Source organism: Gorilla gorilla, chromosome 13 (genome assembly GCF_029281585.2).
Source record: "Gorilla gorilla gorilla isolate KB3781 chromosome 13, NHGRI_mGorGor1-v2.1_pri, whole genome shotgun sequence".
NCBI lineage: Eukaryota > Metazoa > Chordata > Mammalia > Primates > Hominidae > Gorilla > Gorilla gorilla.
The window spans coordinates 81,074,585-81,090,697 of record NC_073237.2 but is presented as its reverse complement, the minus strand read 5'-3'; the positions used below and the strand labels follow the sequence as shown (position 1 = coordinate 81,090,697).

At 40.5% G+C, this 16,113-nt stretch overlaps 1 protein-coding gene across 12 annotated transcripts in view; it reads right to left on the bottom strand.

Annotated features, from left to right (window-relative positions):
- Positions 1-16,113, bottom strand: part of NTRK2 (neurotrophic receptor tyrosine kinase 2) — a 358,350-nt gene that overhangs the window by 140,802 nt on the left and 201,435 nt on the right. For 4 of the 12 annotated variants that reach the window (XM_031014293.3, XM_031014294.3, XM_031014295.3 and 1 more), the window contains one exon: positions 8,755-14,861. The exons of the other annotated variants lie outside the window; for them this stretch is intronic. In XM_031014293.3, coding sequence (XP_030870153.1) covers positions 14,833-14,861 — 29 coding nt within the window. In that variant the 3' untranslated portion in view covers positions 8,755-14,832. Of the gene's footprint in view, positions 1-8,754; positions 14,862-16,113 lie in introns of those variants that run through there. 12 annotated transcript variants of the gene reach the window in all.

Genomic DNA, 16,113 nt, shown 5'->3' with positions numbered 1-16,113 from the left:
AGTGGCCCTGAGCTTCGGTGATAATTAAGGCTAGACTTGAACACCCAAGCCTAGGCAGTGCCTGGGTGGCAATTACATTTCTCCAAACCATCAAATGTTGGGCATTAAGGAGGCGAGGTGACCAACAGCTCCAAAAGCTTTCGAAGCTTCTTCCCGTGGGATCATGGTCCAAACTAAACTGTTGTATTCCAGGAAAAAATACAGGAAGACAACATCAACCTCATGAAGAGTTATAACCATTACTTCCTCTTTGGGTGAATTTCTTTGTGTGGCACTGCTTTACCTGAGTCCACAACAAATTCTTCATAGTGGTCTCATTGGTCACATATATTTATACTGGTCACACATTTCATATACCTATGAAAGTATATAGTCTTGACCTAGAGAGTTAGAAATCCCATTTCCCATCTACAGGTGTTCTGTATTCTCTAAAGTTCTCTTTCAGCTAATTCTTTTTTTTTTTTTTTTCAGACAAAGTCTTGCTGTGTCACCCAGGCTGGAGTGCAGTGGCACAATCTCAGCTCACTGCAACCTCTGCCTCCCAGGTTCAAGCGATTCTGCTGCCTCAGCCTCCTGAGTAGCTGGGATTACAGGCGCCGCCACCACACCAGGCTAATTTTTGTATTTTTAGTAGAGAGGGGGTTTCACCATGTTGGTCAGGCTGGTCTTGAACTCCTGACCTCGACCTCATAATCCACCTGCCTCGGCCTCCCAAAATGCTGGGATTATAGGCGTGAGCCACCAGGCCCAACCAGCTAATTCTTTTGTTGGTGAAAACATGACAGTAACAAAGCACAGAATTCTTCAAGATGGCAGTAGGAAAACCATTTTGAATACTGGGTTCCAATAAGTCTCATAGGAAATAACCCTTCCTTACCTTCTTTTCTTTCAAAGTTGCCCAAACTAACTCTGTTTATTGTTTCAGTCTAAGTGTTTTCCATGTGTTTGACATGATGCTTCTCAGGATTATTAAAAGAAAAAAAAAAGATAACTTCTATTCTGCTACACATTCATTTTTTGTGCTCAGTTTATTACCATACAAAGAACACCGGATGCAGTTCCCATTTAAATGGTGTCTTTAATATAAAGACCCACTGAAATTGTGTTTGTGTGATAGCCATTCTTCAGAAAAACACGTAATAGCTGGAGACTATGTTTCAGGGTCTCGATCTCGTAATTTAGCACTTCATTCTTTTAGTGGTTGGTCATTTGAATCTCATTTTCAAGGGATCATCTGAAAACAGGCCTCTGGTCTTTCAAGTTTCTGATTAGTGAAGCCATGCTAAATAACTTCTGATTTACTTAAATCACAGATTGCAGAACTGAGTAGCCTGGAGGGACCTCAGTGATCATCTCTATCCTAGAAAGTTATAAAGTATTAATTAGACCTGGAGACATATTTCAGACTGGCCAATGCCCTACTTCTTTCTACAGCCCTAGGCTAACTAGGGAGCAAAGAGACTGAGTTTTCCATCAGTTTCCTTGCCTCCTGACTATATCCAGTACATATTTTACATGTTCTACTCTTAGTTTAGTGGCCTTTTCTTTTATGTTTAATATTGTGAAAAGACACATTGATTCTCAGAAATGCAAATAATAGTGTGGTTGCAAAAAACCCTGGTTGCACTGATACATATTAAATCAAGAAAATATTTAAAATCACTCTTACAGGCACTACACACAGTATAATTAGTGTTCAGCATCTGTGATAAATAGTGCCTGACAAATTGTTCAAGCATCATAAGCACTATGAGAAGACAACAGTTTTATTAAACACAGAAAATTGTATTTTTCCCAGTGGTTGTATTGCAAGATAATGAACTCTACAAGCGGCGGCAGAGATGCAAATTCAATTTTGCACAAGACTCACAAACGTCGTGATATATTATGCCAGTGGAGACACAGCCTTCGTCTAGACAAAATGCAAAAATGTCCTCATGTTCAGTAAATGTGTATAATTAGGAAAATATGAAGAACAGCTAATCGTCGATGTTGCATGCATGTCTGTACCTCCCATCTTCTTTTTTTAAAAAAGTCTAGTTGAAAGTTGAAGGTCACTCTTCTAGGTTGCAAATTTCAGTTTTTCAACTTTCAAAAAAATTGATATTTGTAAAATTAGAAGGTGCCCTAATCAGGCCTCCAAATTTTCTAACTCTTCCTTAAATTTTTGCTTTCAACTGAGTTATATGCAAGGGTTTTTATTTATAAGAGCAGGTTATATTATACAAATAAAGCAGACACTGTCTGAGGACCAAAATTGAAGCAGCTCTGATAGTTTTATTAATTTATTTGATTTACTTCTGGTTTCTCTTACCCAATCTTATTTATGTCAAAGTAAGTTGAAGCAGAATTCATTATGTAGTGAAATGCAATTTGAACACTTTTCATTGAAACACGGTGATTCAATCATTTCTCTCCATCTGTCCCATTCTCTTCTTACATTATTTTGTACAGATCAAATCACATAAAATGAAATTCCAAAAGAAACTTAAGAATTTGCAAGGAGGAATAAAATGATCTCCCAATAATTCCTTATACTAAGTACTAAATTATACAACTAACATTCTGATAATTTGACATTATTATAGCATATTTTCTCTTGAGAAAAGTCAACTAGGTTAGTGAACTTGAATTTTGAGAAAACTTTTGATGCAACTCCAGTTTCTAATTATTTTGATACCGAATTATTAGAAGGACTGAGCCTAATCTCACCCAGTTTGGGCATTTCTGCATTTTGCTGATTATATAGATTTAAAAATTTGCCAATCCTTTTCAAATAGTTAAGCTTAGGAGTTTTGGCATTTTAGCAACTTTATGAAGTGTTTGTGAAAATATCAATCAGTAGATTCTTCTCATCCGCTATTTGGTGACCCATGTCAGGTGTGTTGTTGGTGCACAGAGAATCCTTAACTCATGAATGGATCAAGTTCCATGTTGATTATGCAAAAACAAGAACCATGGCCTCATGGAGACATTGCGCTTGTCATTAGAATGACAAGACTATCCCTTAAATGCCTTTTCAACTCCTGTGCTACTATACCCTCAAAACCACAATCCCTGTGCCGTAAACCCGCATGAGTGACATAGTTCCATGTTTTAAAACCTAAAAGAATTGTACTGCAACCAGGAAGGGTAACCATGTATCAGCAAAGCTGGGAAGGCAAAACTTACCAGCAACCAAGGTACAAGCCTGTCCTCAGGGAGCTTGCCACCTCACATCACCTTACCCAGCTTCATGGTCCTTCTGGATGATAACCTTCCACAATGGGTCTAACCTGGAACAGTGATCCCCAAACTCTTACATTTATCCTAATCATCTGGGGGCTTTTTAACAATGCAGATTATTTGGCCTCAACTCTAGCCACTCAGATTTGATAGATACCAGTTTGGATGCAGGGATTTGATTCTTAGAAAGTATTTCTAGTAGGCCAAGTGTGGTGGCTCATGCCTGTAATCCCAGCACTTTGGGAGGCTGAGGCGGGCAGATCACCTGAGGTTAGGAGTTCAAGACCAGCCTGGACAACATGGTGAAACCCCATCTCTACTAAAAACACACAAAAAATTAGCCGGGTGTGGTAGTGCCTGTCTGTAGTCTCAGCTACTCAGGAGGCTGAGGCAGGAGAATCACTTGAACCCAGGAGGCAGAGGTTGCAGCGAGCCGAGATCACGAACTCCAGCCTGGGCGACAAGAGTGAAAACTCTGACTCGGAAAAATAAATAAATAAAAGAAAGTATTTCTAGTTATTATAATGCACACATGCGCGCGCACACACACACACACACACACACACACACTAGAACAAAAGAGATGACACAGTGAAAAACACAGGTCCAAGAGCTTTTGCTTGCTGACAACTGCCAACAGCCAAATGGCTTGCTACCGGACATGGGGTTAAGGATAAATAGATACAGATCTCCTCCAACAGTGGTGTCCTCCAGCTTTCTTGCATATTTGAGAAAAACTAAGCTGAGCAAAGCCACAAATAAAAGACCGCCTGGTAACTTGCTACCATCATCTTCCAAATCACCTTGGCCCTTGGCAGTGGCCAAGGGGTGGCTCTCCATCAAAGATGAAGGACTTGAGACTCTGGCCTGGCCTTTACCATTTGGAATCATACTCTCCCTTGTTGTCAATTTTGAATCTAAACAGTGTTTTATAGTATGGGAAGAAATTTCAGGATTTAAATGACAGGGAAAATGAGAAAGTTGCAGATACCCATCTTATCAGTTAAACTGGCTGCATTTCCAATGTAAACTGCCTCAAATCCATGTGGGTCAGCGTGTATGTGTGTGTTGGTGGGAGCATGAAAGAAGCCTGGCTTGATGGCTAGACAGAGAGACGGGCACGAATTCAGTGTGTGCATTAAAAACCGATGCTAGGGTTTGGGTATCTAGGTTCAACTCCTAGCTCTCCTGTCTAGTAGTTGTATGTTCTTGGGCAAGTTGCCTAACTTCTCGGTGCCTTACTGTTTTCCTTCTGTGTGATTAAAGTAACAAGAATACCCACCATATGACTATTGTGTAAATTCAATGAGAGAAATATGTATATTTCCATTAAAACTTCAGCATTAGGCCTTGTGAGAAATTATTCTCTCATAATACAAAACATAAAGCTTTAGCATACCTGAAACCCAAGTTACAAAACCAGACAGGAGAATTCTCAAAACACAAATTACTTAGGAGGTGGGACAGAAAGAGCAAGAGAAAAAGCTTCAAACCCAACACTGAACAGACATGGCAATGGGCATAGCTAATATGCAATTCAAAAGGAAAGATAACCAACCTTCTGCTCCTACCAGAATCATAGGCAAATACTAGAGATGCCTGAAGCTCAATGAAGTAGAGATGTATTTTCTTCCCAAAGCTACAGTAAGATGACAGGCAAAGTAGATAAGATCATCCATTCCTTTGTTCATTCAGTTTACTACCTATTTATTATAAACCTACAATGTCTTGGGCACTGTTCTAGGAGCCGGAGATGCCAAAGCACTTGTTTGTTCGTTGAACAGACTACGATTCAGAACTTACAAAATTGCCAATAAGTATTTATTTCCATCTGCAATTTTTTATATCAGTCATTGACTACTGCCACTGAATTCCTGGTGAGACGTGACTTCCTGATTACACGTTCATCATCCAACAGAGACATACGACATATACCCTGAGCCTAATCTGAACTTTCATTCCTACCCTTGTTGTCCCCTCCCCATCCTGGAGTTTTATTGTTAAAGGTCCCAGACAGTCTTATTAGTCAGAGATTTGTTTTATCTCCTCTCGTTGGGAAAATTTTCCATACTGGCAAATATTTCGAGATTCATGCAGAAACATACACAACCCCCACCCCAGGGAAAGCAAAGGACTCATCAAATTCTCTGTTTGGAAATATTTCAGCCCCTTTTCTCTGAAGTCACATTCTAATTAGTTTCTCCAAACCACTCTCTGGCTGCATCTCCACAACCCCAAAGGGCTGGTCACGCTCTGCAGCTTTGTAGCTGATAATGCATGGAGGTTCAGCGGGCTTGGAACACTCTAGTAAACAATATTTTGAATGTATTTTATTACTTGTCACAATGGACTTTGAACTACATTTGAATAATTCATACTCCAAACTATGGTCTTTTCAAAGTTATCAAGATAATTAAGAGAATAAACATTGAGTCAGAAAATAATTATTCATTTTGGCTAACCTTGCCGTTCTAACTCATCTGCACTTACCAAGCCCAGTAAAGAAGTGCTGTATGATGTTTTTAAAGAACATGTGTTACTCTCTCTATTAAAAGACTTATATGAAATATTGGTCAACATGTGTGTCTGTCACAAAGTGCTCAAGAATATCAGCTCCTTGATATCTCCTGACTTTATGAAGCGCGTAGATGCAGGCTTGGAAGAATGCCACGTATGAATGCCAACTCTTGTTTTTAAAACGGCTCTCTAAAGCATAAAGATCTATAGAAATTTTGACTCCATTCAATTAGCCAGTTTGGAAACATGGACCTTTGAATGGAAAATGAAGGAACGAGTTGTAGAAGGTGAGCCAGAGGAGTACTTGTCTGTCCTCCACGATGCTCATAAGATTGGCATCAAGGCTGGTTCCCCATAGGATGCTGAAAAGAAGGCTTTACTAGACACTGTGTTCCCTTGGCCTCCTTGTACAGGGTGACCCTGCCCAGGAGCTGTGGGTTCTCACTCCTCCCAGCATTGCCTACAGAAACTCAGCAAATATATGCACCTCAACATGCTCCCAAACACAGTTGGCACACTTTGAATTCTTTTCTTGGATATCAAGTTCACCTAGGAAATTAGATATGCTAATCTCAGAGGAGTGAAGCCACTCAAGAAAGAGTCTGAGATCTATGGTATAGCTTGCTTTTTCTAGGATTTTCTGAACTAAAACTAAAAACGTAAACTTTTCAGAGAGGGCTTGGCAAAAGAAAAAGTGGAATTTTACATAATTTTAATTGGCAAAAAAATAAAAATAAGGGCTTTATATTCATGATCATTTAATATTTCTTAAAGACACTACTGAGAGAGAAAACATCACAGGCCAGTGAGCCTATATCAATCATTGTACCATAGATGGCCTGGGCTCTGCCCACTGGCAGGTTCCTCCTTTATCAGTAAGTTCAGCACCCACCATGTGGACACTCCTCACCCTTCAGATCCAAAGGTTAATACACCCCAGCATACTTGATCACCCACATGAAAGGGGCAATGCCAACACTACAATTCCTCTTGCTGAGTTAGAAAATTGCTGGGTATTAATTTGGAAAGGATGAGCAGCACTGGGCTAGAAAGAGTCCTCACTTCCAGGACGTCCACCTGGGCTTCAATAACAACCCCTTATTCAGGATGGAATTTGCGTTTTCCTTTTCCTCCTAACTTTTCTGAGCCTCACTTTTCCCATCTGTAAAACAGAGTAATATCTATACTGCAGCAATTATTAGGATTTTTTTTAATGTGAAAATACAATCCATGGGGCCTGGCCCATAAAAAGCATTAGGTAGGAATTATATAAAAATAGAGAATGCAAATATTACAAAAAGAGCGCATGGCATTAAGAAACTGGCTGAGTGAAAATGGAGTATTTTAAATCTCAAATACTATATCTTCAGCTTAGCAAATGTATCATACATCTCCAAATGTGGGGGACAAAAGCAATATAGATTTTTTAAAGAATTTCCCTTATTTTTTAAAAATTTTACCCATTTTTCCCCTAGATTATTTCTCAGACTTACTGAGAAAGTCCCCTGATCCTCCCTCATGTCCTTTTCCAAAGAATCTATCTCTCTTTGTCTCTGTCTCTGTCTCTGCCTCACTCTCCGTCTCTCTCTCACTCTCTCTGTCTCTCTCTCTCTCTCTTTGGCAGCCTCATTCATTTCCTCACTCTGGAGAGTCACATACAACAAATAAAAATTTTAAAAATGTAGTGAGAAGATGAGCATGCACTTATCTGCTATTTCAGTAGATAGCACAGGATGGTTACTGCTGGAGATGCTGAGGCTGGCTGAACAAAAGGGAGACAGGGGACTGCATCTCCAAGGGAAGACGAGGCAGTGAGGAAGGACAATTAGGCCAGGAACTCAGGAAGTATCTGAAGACGGACAGATAATCCACTGAGAAGTTTATGTACACATAACAGCTTTGCAAAGGCCAGAGGTTTACACAAGATCCAGGCCAGAAGGAGCCCTGAGGCCAAGGCCAAGGCTAAAGGGAGTGAGATTCTTGCTTTGTGCACACAATTTAAGGAAATGCTAAAAATTCAGTTATTGAGATAAATTATATTAAGTGTAATGCAATAGTTCTTGATAAAATTGAACGCAAATATTTGTGCTTAAAAAATTTCAGAATTTTTTTTTTTTTTTTTTTTTTTTTTAGACATAGTCTCTTTCTGTCGCCAGGCTGGAGTGCAGTGGCATGATCTCGGCTCACGACAACCTCTGCCTCCTGGGTTCAAGCGATTCTCCTGCCTCAGCCTCCCAAGTAGCTGGGACTACTGGCATAAGCCACCATGCCCAGCTAATTTTTGTATTTTTAGTAGAGATGGGGTTTCACCATGTTGGCCAGGAGGGTCTTGATCTCTTGACTTTGTGATCTGCCCGCCTCAGCCTCCCAAAGTGCTGGGATTACAGACGCGAGCCACCATGCCCAGCCAAAAATATCAGAATTTTAAGGAAAGACAGGATCTGACCCTGAACTTGTAGGACTAAGCTCACTCACCTTACACTCATCCCAGCCCTCCTGGGATTTTGCTGGCTTTATTTAAAATTTTGATATTTTCTTCATAGATCTTTTGCATTTTTTATCTTCTAAAATGTTGCATGAGTATATTATTTATCTTGAGTACTGACACTTTTGGTGTCACTTTAAATTCTGTGCCTTAAGCGAGTGACATTCTTGCCTCACCCTAGTGCTGGCCTACCTGAGTGAAGGAGTTGCTTCGAGAAAACCCAGAGTGAGGAAATGAATGAGGCTGCCAAAGAGAGAGAGAGAGAGACAGAGAGAGTGAGAGAGAGACGGAGAGTGAGGCAGAGACAGAGACAGAGACAAAGAGAGATAGATTCTTTGGAAAAGGACATGAGGGAGGATCAGGGGACTTTCTCAGTCCCCTATGTGGGGGCAACTGGGGAACCAATGCGGACAACTTCTAGAGCTCTGTTCGTGGTGCCTTGAGGAATCCCAATGTTGAATTATATTCTCAAGTCTACGTAAGAAAAAGTATTAGCAGGTGACGAAAGTAGGCAACAGAGACCACAAATATGACAGTCTTGTCTTTATTGGTATATGCGTTTGGCTCTGAATGATCAACTACATCACAAATTCCAGTACAAAAGATCTCATTTTCGGATAGGTCATATAGATAAAGAATTCCAAGCTCCATTGGTCACTCATACATACACGTGGGCAAGCCCTGGAGTTTCTGAACATAGGAAGAGAATGCAAGTCATGTGTTAGGTCCACTCTCTTGCATGAAATGTGGGAGAGGGAAATAAAGTTAGGCAACATTTAGCAATCAACAGAACCCCTTCCCTATCCTACCGCAGCCCAACATGGTGCAGCAGCAGCAGGCTGAATGGTTGAGACCAGTGCAACAAGGTGGCAGGAAGTGCCCTGGTAGGAGGGGGGTCCTTGGCCACATGGGGAGCTTACAGAGAGAATCACAGTAATACACAGATGTAGTGCCCATTAGCCAGCAGGGTTTCCTTGAGGAACATCTATCCATACCCACCCACTCAAAGTCCCCTCTCTCCAAAAGTAAATAGATGGCATGGGGACCATATGAACTAATCCCCCAACCCAGCAACCCTTCACATAGCTCTGCCCTCACACCAAAGTTCTTCCTCATACTGAGACAAGAGGAGGCACAAAGGCCCTCAATGACATGAATCCTCAAAGAGAACAAAAGAGGACACTGAGATGTTAACGCCAAGAACTATGCCGATGAATCAGCCATTAGACTCAAATCTGGCTAAGATCCACTTTACTTAAAAACTCAGGATGTAATATGTACGAAGTGGCAGAGCATATACACAACCCAAGAGGGAAAGTGTGATTGATTCAGGACATGAGTGATGATCTTATTCTGCCTGCTACTTGGCCACTGTCTCCCTCCCCAAAGCTGAGGAGTATGGAAATCAATGGCATAGCTACGTATCACCAATATCTTACTAAGAAAACGAGTGTTTCCCTCTTTGAAATCCAATGTCCATAAAAATCTAGGTAGAATTCAGTGAAATCAAAAATCTCACATGTAAAAAGAGGAATTTTGCCATCAACTCAAAACAAAGACTCCTAAAAGGGAAAAAGATAGACTAAATGTATACATTCTGACAGCACTTGGAAAAGAAAGGCTAGCCTTCTAAATAAGGCTCAAGCAGCTACATGTATTGATAATTGTTTCTGTAGGTATCAGGAAATGGCACTAATGAAATTAGGAACTAGGAAGAAATGTGATCATTAGCATCATAGTTCCTGAACCCTAATACGTACAGAAAAAAATGGGAGGATGGAAAAATCATGTGGGTAAAGATATTGATGTTTATGGAAGTAAAACCAAGATAGAGAAAATGTGAGACCAGTTAGTCCATCTGGCTCAAGTACTCTATTAATAGAAGGTAAGAACATGAGTTCTGATCCTGGGTAAAGCAGTTAGTGCCTCTATTCCTCAGTAGTAGACTGAAGACCAAATGACTTGCAAAAGTAAACTCTTTGGGTGTTGCAGGGAAGGGGAGTAAATATTGAGCATGAAAACATAAATGGATCTGAAAAGTAATCATTCCTGTAGGAAAACAATTCAGGTGGCTGCTTAGTGGTGCCATCTCTGCTTATTTTATAAGCAGACATTTCATGTAATCTCTAGTAAAGGCATTCCCTAAAGTGGAGACTAGCTATTTTGATATAACTGCACACTATAGGGCTTTATCCTGTCCTCTCTATATCAACCACTTTATTGGAAATTTAGGAATATGGCACTCAGTCCAAATGCCATTATTATCTAATGAGGAGCTTGGGTTCCACTTTAATGCACCCAAAAGTTCAATGGCATGGTTAAAAAATGTGTTAATTAATAGTAACAGGATAAAAAAGAATATTGATCTCTACCCATATACAGTAATGAATAAAAATAATATATAGAAACTAGGATTATATTATTGTTTTATTTCTGGGATTCCCCCGCCTTTGGTTCTGAAATCACACATATCTAATCTCTTACATCACAGGAACTTATTCATTTGAACTCATTTTTAGAATCTCTTAAACTTAATATTACTGTGCAAAATATCAACACTAACATATTATTGGATGTCATACTATTGATAGAGGCCTCCTTGCCAGAACCCCAGTCTAGGTCTAGAGGCCTGAGACATCAGGAGAGGAAGGAAGGCTTTCATGATGAAAGATCTGGGGATCACTGGACAGCAAACTCCATCAAGTTTAAGCAAAGCTGGGAGTGACCAAAAGGAGACTCCAGCTCATCAGAGGTCCTTGCACAGCCAAGGTATCCTTGGTGGAAGTGAAGGCATCCCTAAACATCAGGAAATGTATGAGATATAACTAGCTTGGCCCTTTAAGATCCAGCATACTCGGCTCTTTGAAAGGAGCTAGCTAGGGTGAAGAACTTGGAGGCAAAAAGTGATCATCTGCTTCAGTTGAGCAATAAACTGCATTTGGAGTTATCTGGAGTGATGACCCTAAATGAGAGCTCTCAGCCTGCCTTGTCAGAACAAGAGAGCCTCTCATTTCCTGAGTCTTTCCAGCGCATAACACAGGCCTCATGTGCTCTGTGACACTTACCATATGAGAGTCTGACGTGGCCAGCTATGGCCAGACCCCCGCTCTTAACCCCTGCACATCTCCAAGGAAATACAAAATACAAAACTGGGAATAATACACCCAATGTGCTTCCTACACGCTGTGCGGCACAATCTCCCCAAAGTGAGCCATTACTATAGAAATATTAAAAGAGTCCAGTACAAACAAATGCAAGGACACATATGGTCAGACTTTATATTACAAGAGATTAAAAGGATATCCACAAGACTAGAAAGCCATATATCCAAATGATATCAGTGGTTAACTCTAACTGGTGGAATTACATGGGACTTTTCATTTCATCTTTGTTTCTTATGTTTTCCAGGTTTTCTGCTATAATCTACATTATTTATTCTTATTTTAAAATACCCATTTTAGGGCACTTGAAGGCATTTTGGGTGAGGAAGACAATCCTATCTTACTAGCAAAAATCATTGGGCCTATACCAACTGGGATTGACCAACTCATTGTGGTCTGTTTAGGATTGTCCTGGTTTTAAAAATGAAAGTTTCACATAACAGGAACTGCCTCAGCATTCTCTCACTGACAGGAAGCAAACCCAAACAAAGGACAGAATGGATTCATCTCCTCCTTGGGCTGCTCTCTCAGTCTCAGAGGGCAGTGGCTCTTGCTTCCAGTTAGGGGCTGAGTCCAAGGAGAGAGATTCCTTTATGTGGAAACCAGGTTGAACTAAGAAGTAGCTCTCTCCCCATTTCCTTCCTGGCCGTGGGTTAGAGAAAGTGTTTCTTCTCTTGCCATTCAAGAGAAAGAAGAACAATCAAGAAAAACTAAACAAAAACAAACAAAAACCCACTACAACCTCAGCAATCAACCTCAGAGCAGCATCACAGCTCCCCAGGAAGGAGACCTGGCATGACGATTAATCTGAGAAGAAGCCCAGCTACGGTGGTTACTCTCACAGGCTGGCAGAATTAGTAAAGACAGAAAAAAGCTGCATTTCCCAGGGAGAAAACCTTCACTTTGTTATAATAGCTGCCGTAAAGGATTGAGCCTCACATCCAAGAAAAACTCCGGTGGTGCCATCTCTGCTTAACCAGAGGGAGCACTCAATTGTTCAAAGCACCTGGGTAGCAGGAGCTTCTTAGCAACATAGGAGGCTACTCTGCAACTGCATTTGCTCAGCTGGTCCTGGTCCACAATCTACTGGCACATACAAGAGTGGCCAATCCGAAACCAAAATGGGGGCGTAGCTTGATTGGATTCATCCTGTTGGTACACACACTCCAGTCAGGCTGGGCCTTGGGAAATACCCAGAATAAATACATTAGGATCCTCCATCTGCTGGGATGCTTCTAGAACATCACTGATGCTTTGATGAAATTGGACTGAAATGTCTGATATGTGCAGGATGCAGAACTCCATCTTGGTTGGCCGATCATGAGGGAGTAAACGCAGTCTTCAGAATATCACTCTGTCTCCCTGACCTAAATCCATAATCTTTATTTTTGTTTTTCTTTTCAGACACCAAGCTTAGGACTGGAGTGTTTCCTCTAGGAGGTCTAAGTATACTATACTCGGGTGATATTTCTTTTTTGATAACAAAGAATAATATTACCCAACGGTCAGATGCTAAAAACATGATTTTACTTCACTGTGAGTGTGCTTGAAACTGGTTTGCTAACAAATCTTCATCTCAGTGCAGCTTATAATAACATGGCTTACATTTTAAATGTAATTATGCAGCATGTATTCATTTCCTTTCTTTTAAGAAACTCAAGTTGCTTTTTTAAAGCATTATTTGATAGCTTCTTATCATCTCCTTTGGAGTTGAAAAGGGAATATGATATCAAATTGTTGTAGCTAGCAATGGGGGGGCGGTGGCACTGAGAGGGGGAAGGAATTGTATTGGGACCTGCAGAACAGCAGCAATGCGCCATGAAGGCTCCCATGAGATGAGTCGTCAACCCAGTGTGCCATAAAAGAAGCAATTTTTAAGGATCCTAAAATAAGTGCATTCTCTGTCCTAATGCTCATGCTGGGCAGAATGGACTTAGCTTATTTTTAAAGTGCAGGCCATGGCCTTCCAAGGCATACAAACAACTCCCAAAGCAGCCATTATTTGGCCAATTAAACAATTAGGAGAAAATATACTTTTGAAAGACAAAACATTAATAGGCAAAGTACAGAAGGAAATGCTAAAGCAATTGTTTCTACCCATTTTTCAGTCCTATCTCTGACCATCAAAATGGACCACGGTCATTCGATTGCACTGAAGTCTGCAGATAATCTCTGGTAACTCTGAGGGGCCCCGCACTCTTTGATCTAATGAGCTTCTGGGGTCCTGGATGTAATTCAGAATTTTTGCTCATGTGTACTCAAAGTAATGTTGCAAATATGTTTAAAACCTCTGCGGTTCTGTGAAAAATATCACCTCCATCCTTTCCCCTTATTGGTAAGACAAGGATGAAGTGGGCTGTGGCTGTTGAGGGGAGCAGAATGGGTGCCTTGTGTGATAGATTTAGCTAATGTTAAAATACTCCCTCCCTTTATAATGTCTTCTTTCCTCAGGCCTAGCTGGTCTATGAATCTGTGCTTATTTACATAATTGCCTAGTAAGCATGTAACCACTAGGAAAACACATATGCACACACAAACACACATATACACAAGGATACACACACATTAACTATAATAGCTGGAGAAGTATGGCACACTCTGGAGAAAATTTTTAAAAATCCATTTCATTGGAAATGGAATTAAATTGAAAAAAAAAAAGTCAGAATACTTTATATGCCTCTGCCACAGGGAGTTACTAGCCCTAGGCACATGAAGAGGGCATGCTCTGCAAGTACAAACACATCCAGGTACATATTTAGAGACAATTTTAAGTTGATTTAGGCCTCAAGCCTAGGACCCTAGCTAATTTACAAGGCTGCTCTAGGGAAGACAGAATTTTAGGGAGGACATCTATAGTGTTTGCTCCGACGGGAGAAGATAAAACACACTCCTGCCCTTCAAGAGAACCCAAGATTGATGATTTGGGGATTTTGCTGGTTAGTATGTTTTGTTTCTGTTTGTTTGTTTCAGCTCAGAAGGTGTGTTTCCATTGTTCCCTGTCAAAAAGTTTCTCAGCAGTCAAGGAAAGGAAAGCAACACAGCTGCCCTTGAGCTGAGTTTGTAAATTTTACTGGGAAACCACCCCGTGCTGTCAGGTGATGTGGTGTTCAGACACGTCTAAACGAGCTAGTTGAATTAAAGACCAACTCCAGACTTGATGTTGCTGAGCTCCTCAGCTCCATCTTGCCATCCTGATTGATCGAGGAGATGGGTCTATAGTTAAAGTGGCATAGGACTTTGAGGGGTTAGTCATTAGAGCATACTGCTTTGTCTTGGAAAGGCAACTTCTTGCTTGGCTAGGTTATGGAAGCTAAGTAGTGACGTCAAGATGTTGTCTGGCCAGAATTTGCAGATAACCATAGAACTCTTCTCCTCCATCAGGCATGGATTTAGCCTCCTTTAGTTCCTGCAGTGACACAGGAGCCTCCAAATACCAAATTATTATCAGGCGGTCTTGGGGGAACCTCTGGGCCCTGCAATAAAGTAGACAGACTTGCTATTGGAAAGTGCTCGGGAGGAATTCAGCCCTGTTCAGATTGCTCTACAATCCTGCAAACCATCTCTGGACTTTGTAAATGAAACCCTCATATCACTCCAGATAGTGAAAACATACTTCAAGGGATATAGTTGATCACCATCTTTCACTTAAATGATTTTATGCATCATTTTAAGAAGTCGAATTTGATCATGTTTGTTTATTGTTTTGTTTTTAAAGCCAAACTACGCAAGTATTGAGCTTGTGTCACTCTGGACAAGCCAGTTCTGAGCATCGTTTATAAAATAAGGTGTTTTTATTCATTGATCCTTCAGGTCTAACTCAGAGTATCACACCCAGGTGGTAGACTGTCAGCCAAACCTGACTCACACTGATATATTTTTATTTATCTCACCCGGTGTCTTAAATCTTGGGGAATCCACATAAAATAATAAACGCCTGTTTTCTCTGGAAAAATTATAGTATCTGGCAATACCAGGCCCATACTCCAGCATGGCCCTCACTACCCCATATCATTTTTCTTTCAGCCTGTTTCTTGCATTGATGTGCCTGATCATTGTTGGTAATTGGGGTTTTGGACCCGTGCTCTAACCTATCCTGTTGTAATGTCTATCACATTGCATTATGATTATATGATGATCTAACCATTGGCCTTGCCAGTGAGACTCCTTGAGAGCAGGGAACAAGCCATCATTTTCAAGAGATCTCTCGTTCCTAGTATTAAAAGAGTGTTATAAATAAATATTTAATGAATCGTCTTTATTATATAAGTCAGATTCTTAAAATTCAGTGAGATGAGTAAGATCATACATATAGATCTTACATATATTAGATTCTTACAATTCAGCGATCTTCGTAAGACCATATGTATATTCTAAAGTCAACCTCTTTGAATAGCATGCAGTTTTAGGAAAGAGAAGTAAATAGGCCAGTTTTTGGCTCAAGTCTCTGATGGATCCATAAGAATAGCGATATTGTACTGTCCATGTGATACTATGCTGTAAGCACATTGAAAGTGTTCTAAACTCTCTCTGAGATCTTCTCAAATGTTTTTATCATTGCAACTTCTTGAAAGAGCCCTTCTTTAGAGGTTCTTTAAAAGCTCACTTGTAAAAAATATTCAATGGGGCTCATGCCTGCATTCCCTCCCTTGGGAGGCCAAGGTGTGAAGGATCACTTGAGTCCAGGAGTTCAAGACCAGCCTGGGCAACATAATGAGAACCATATCT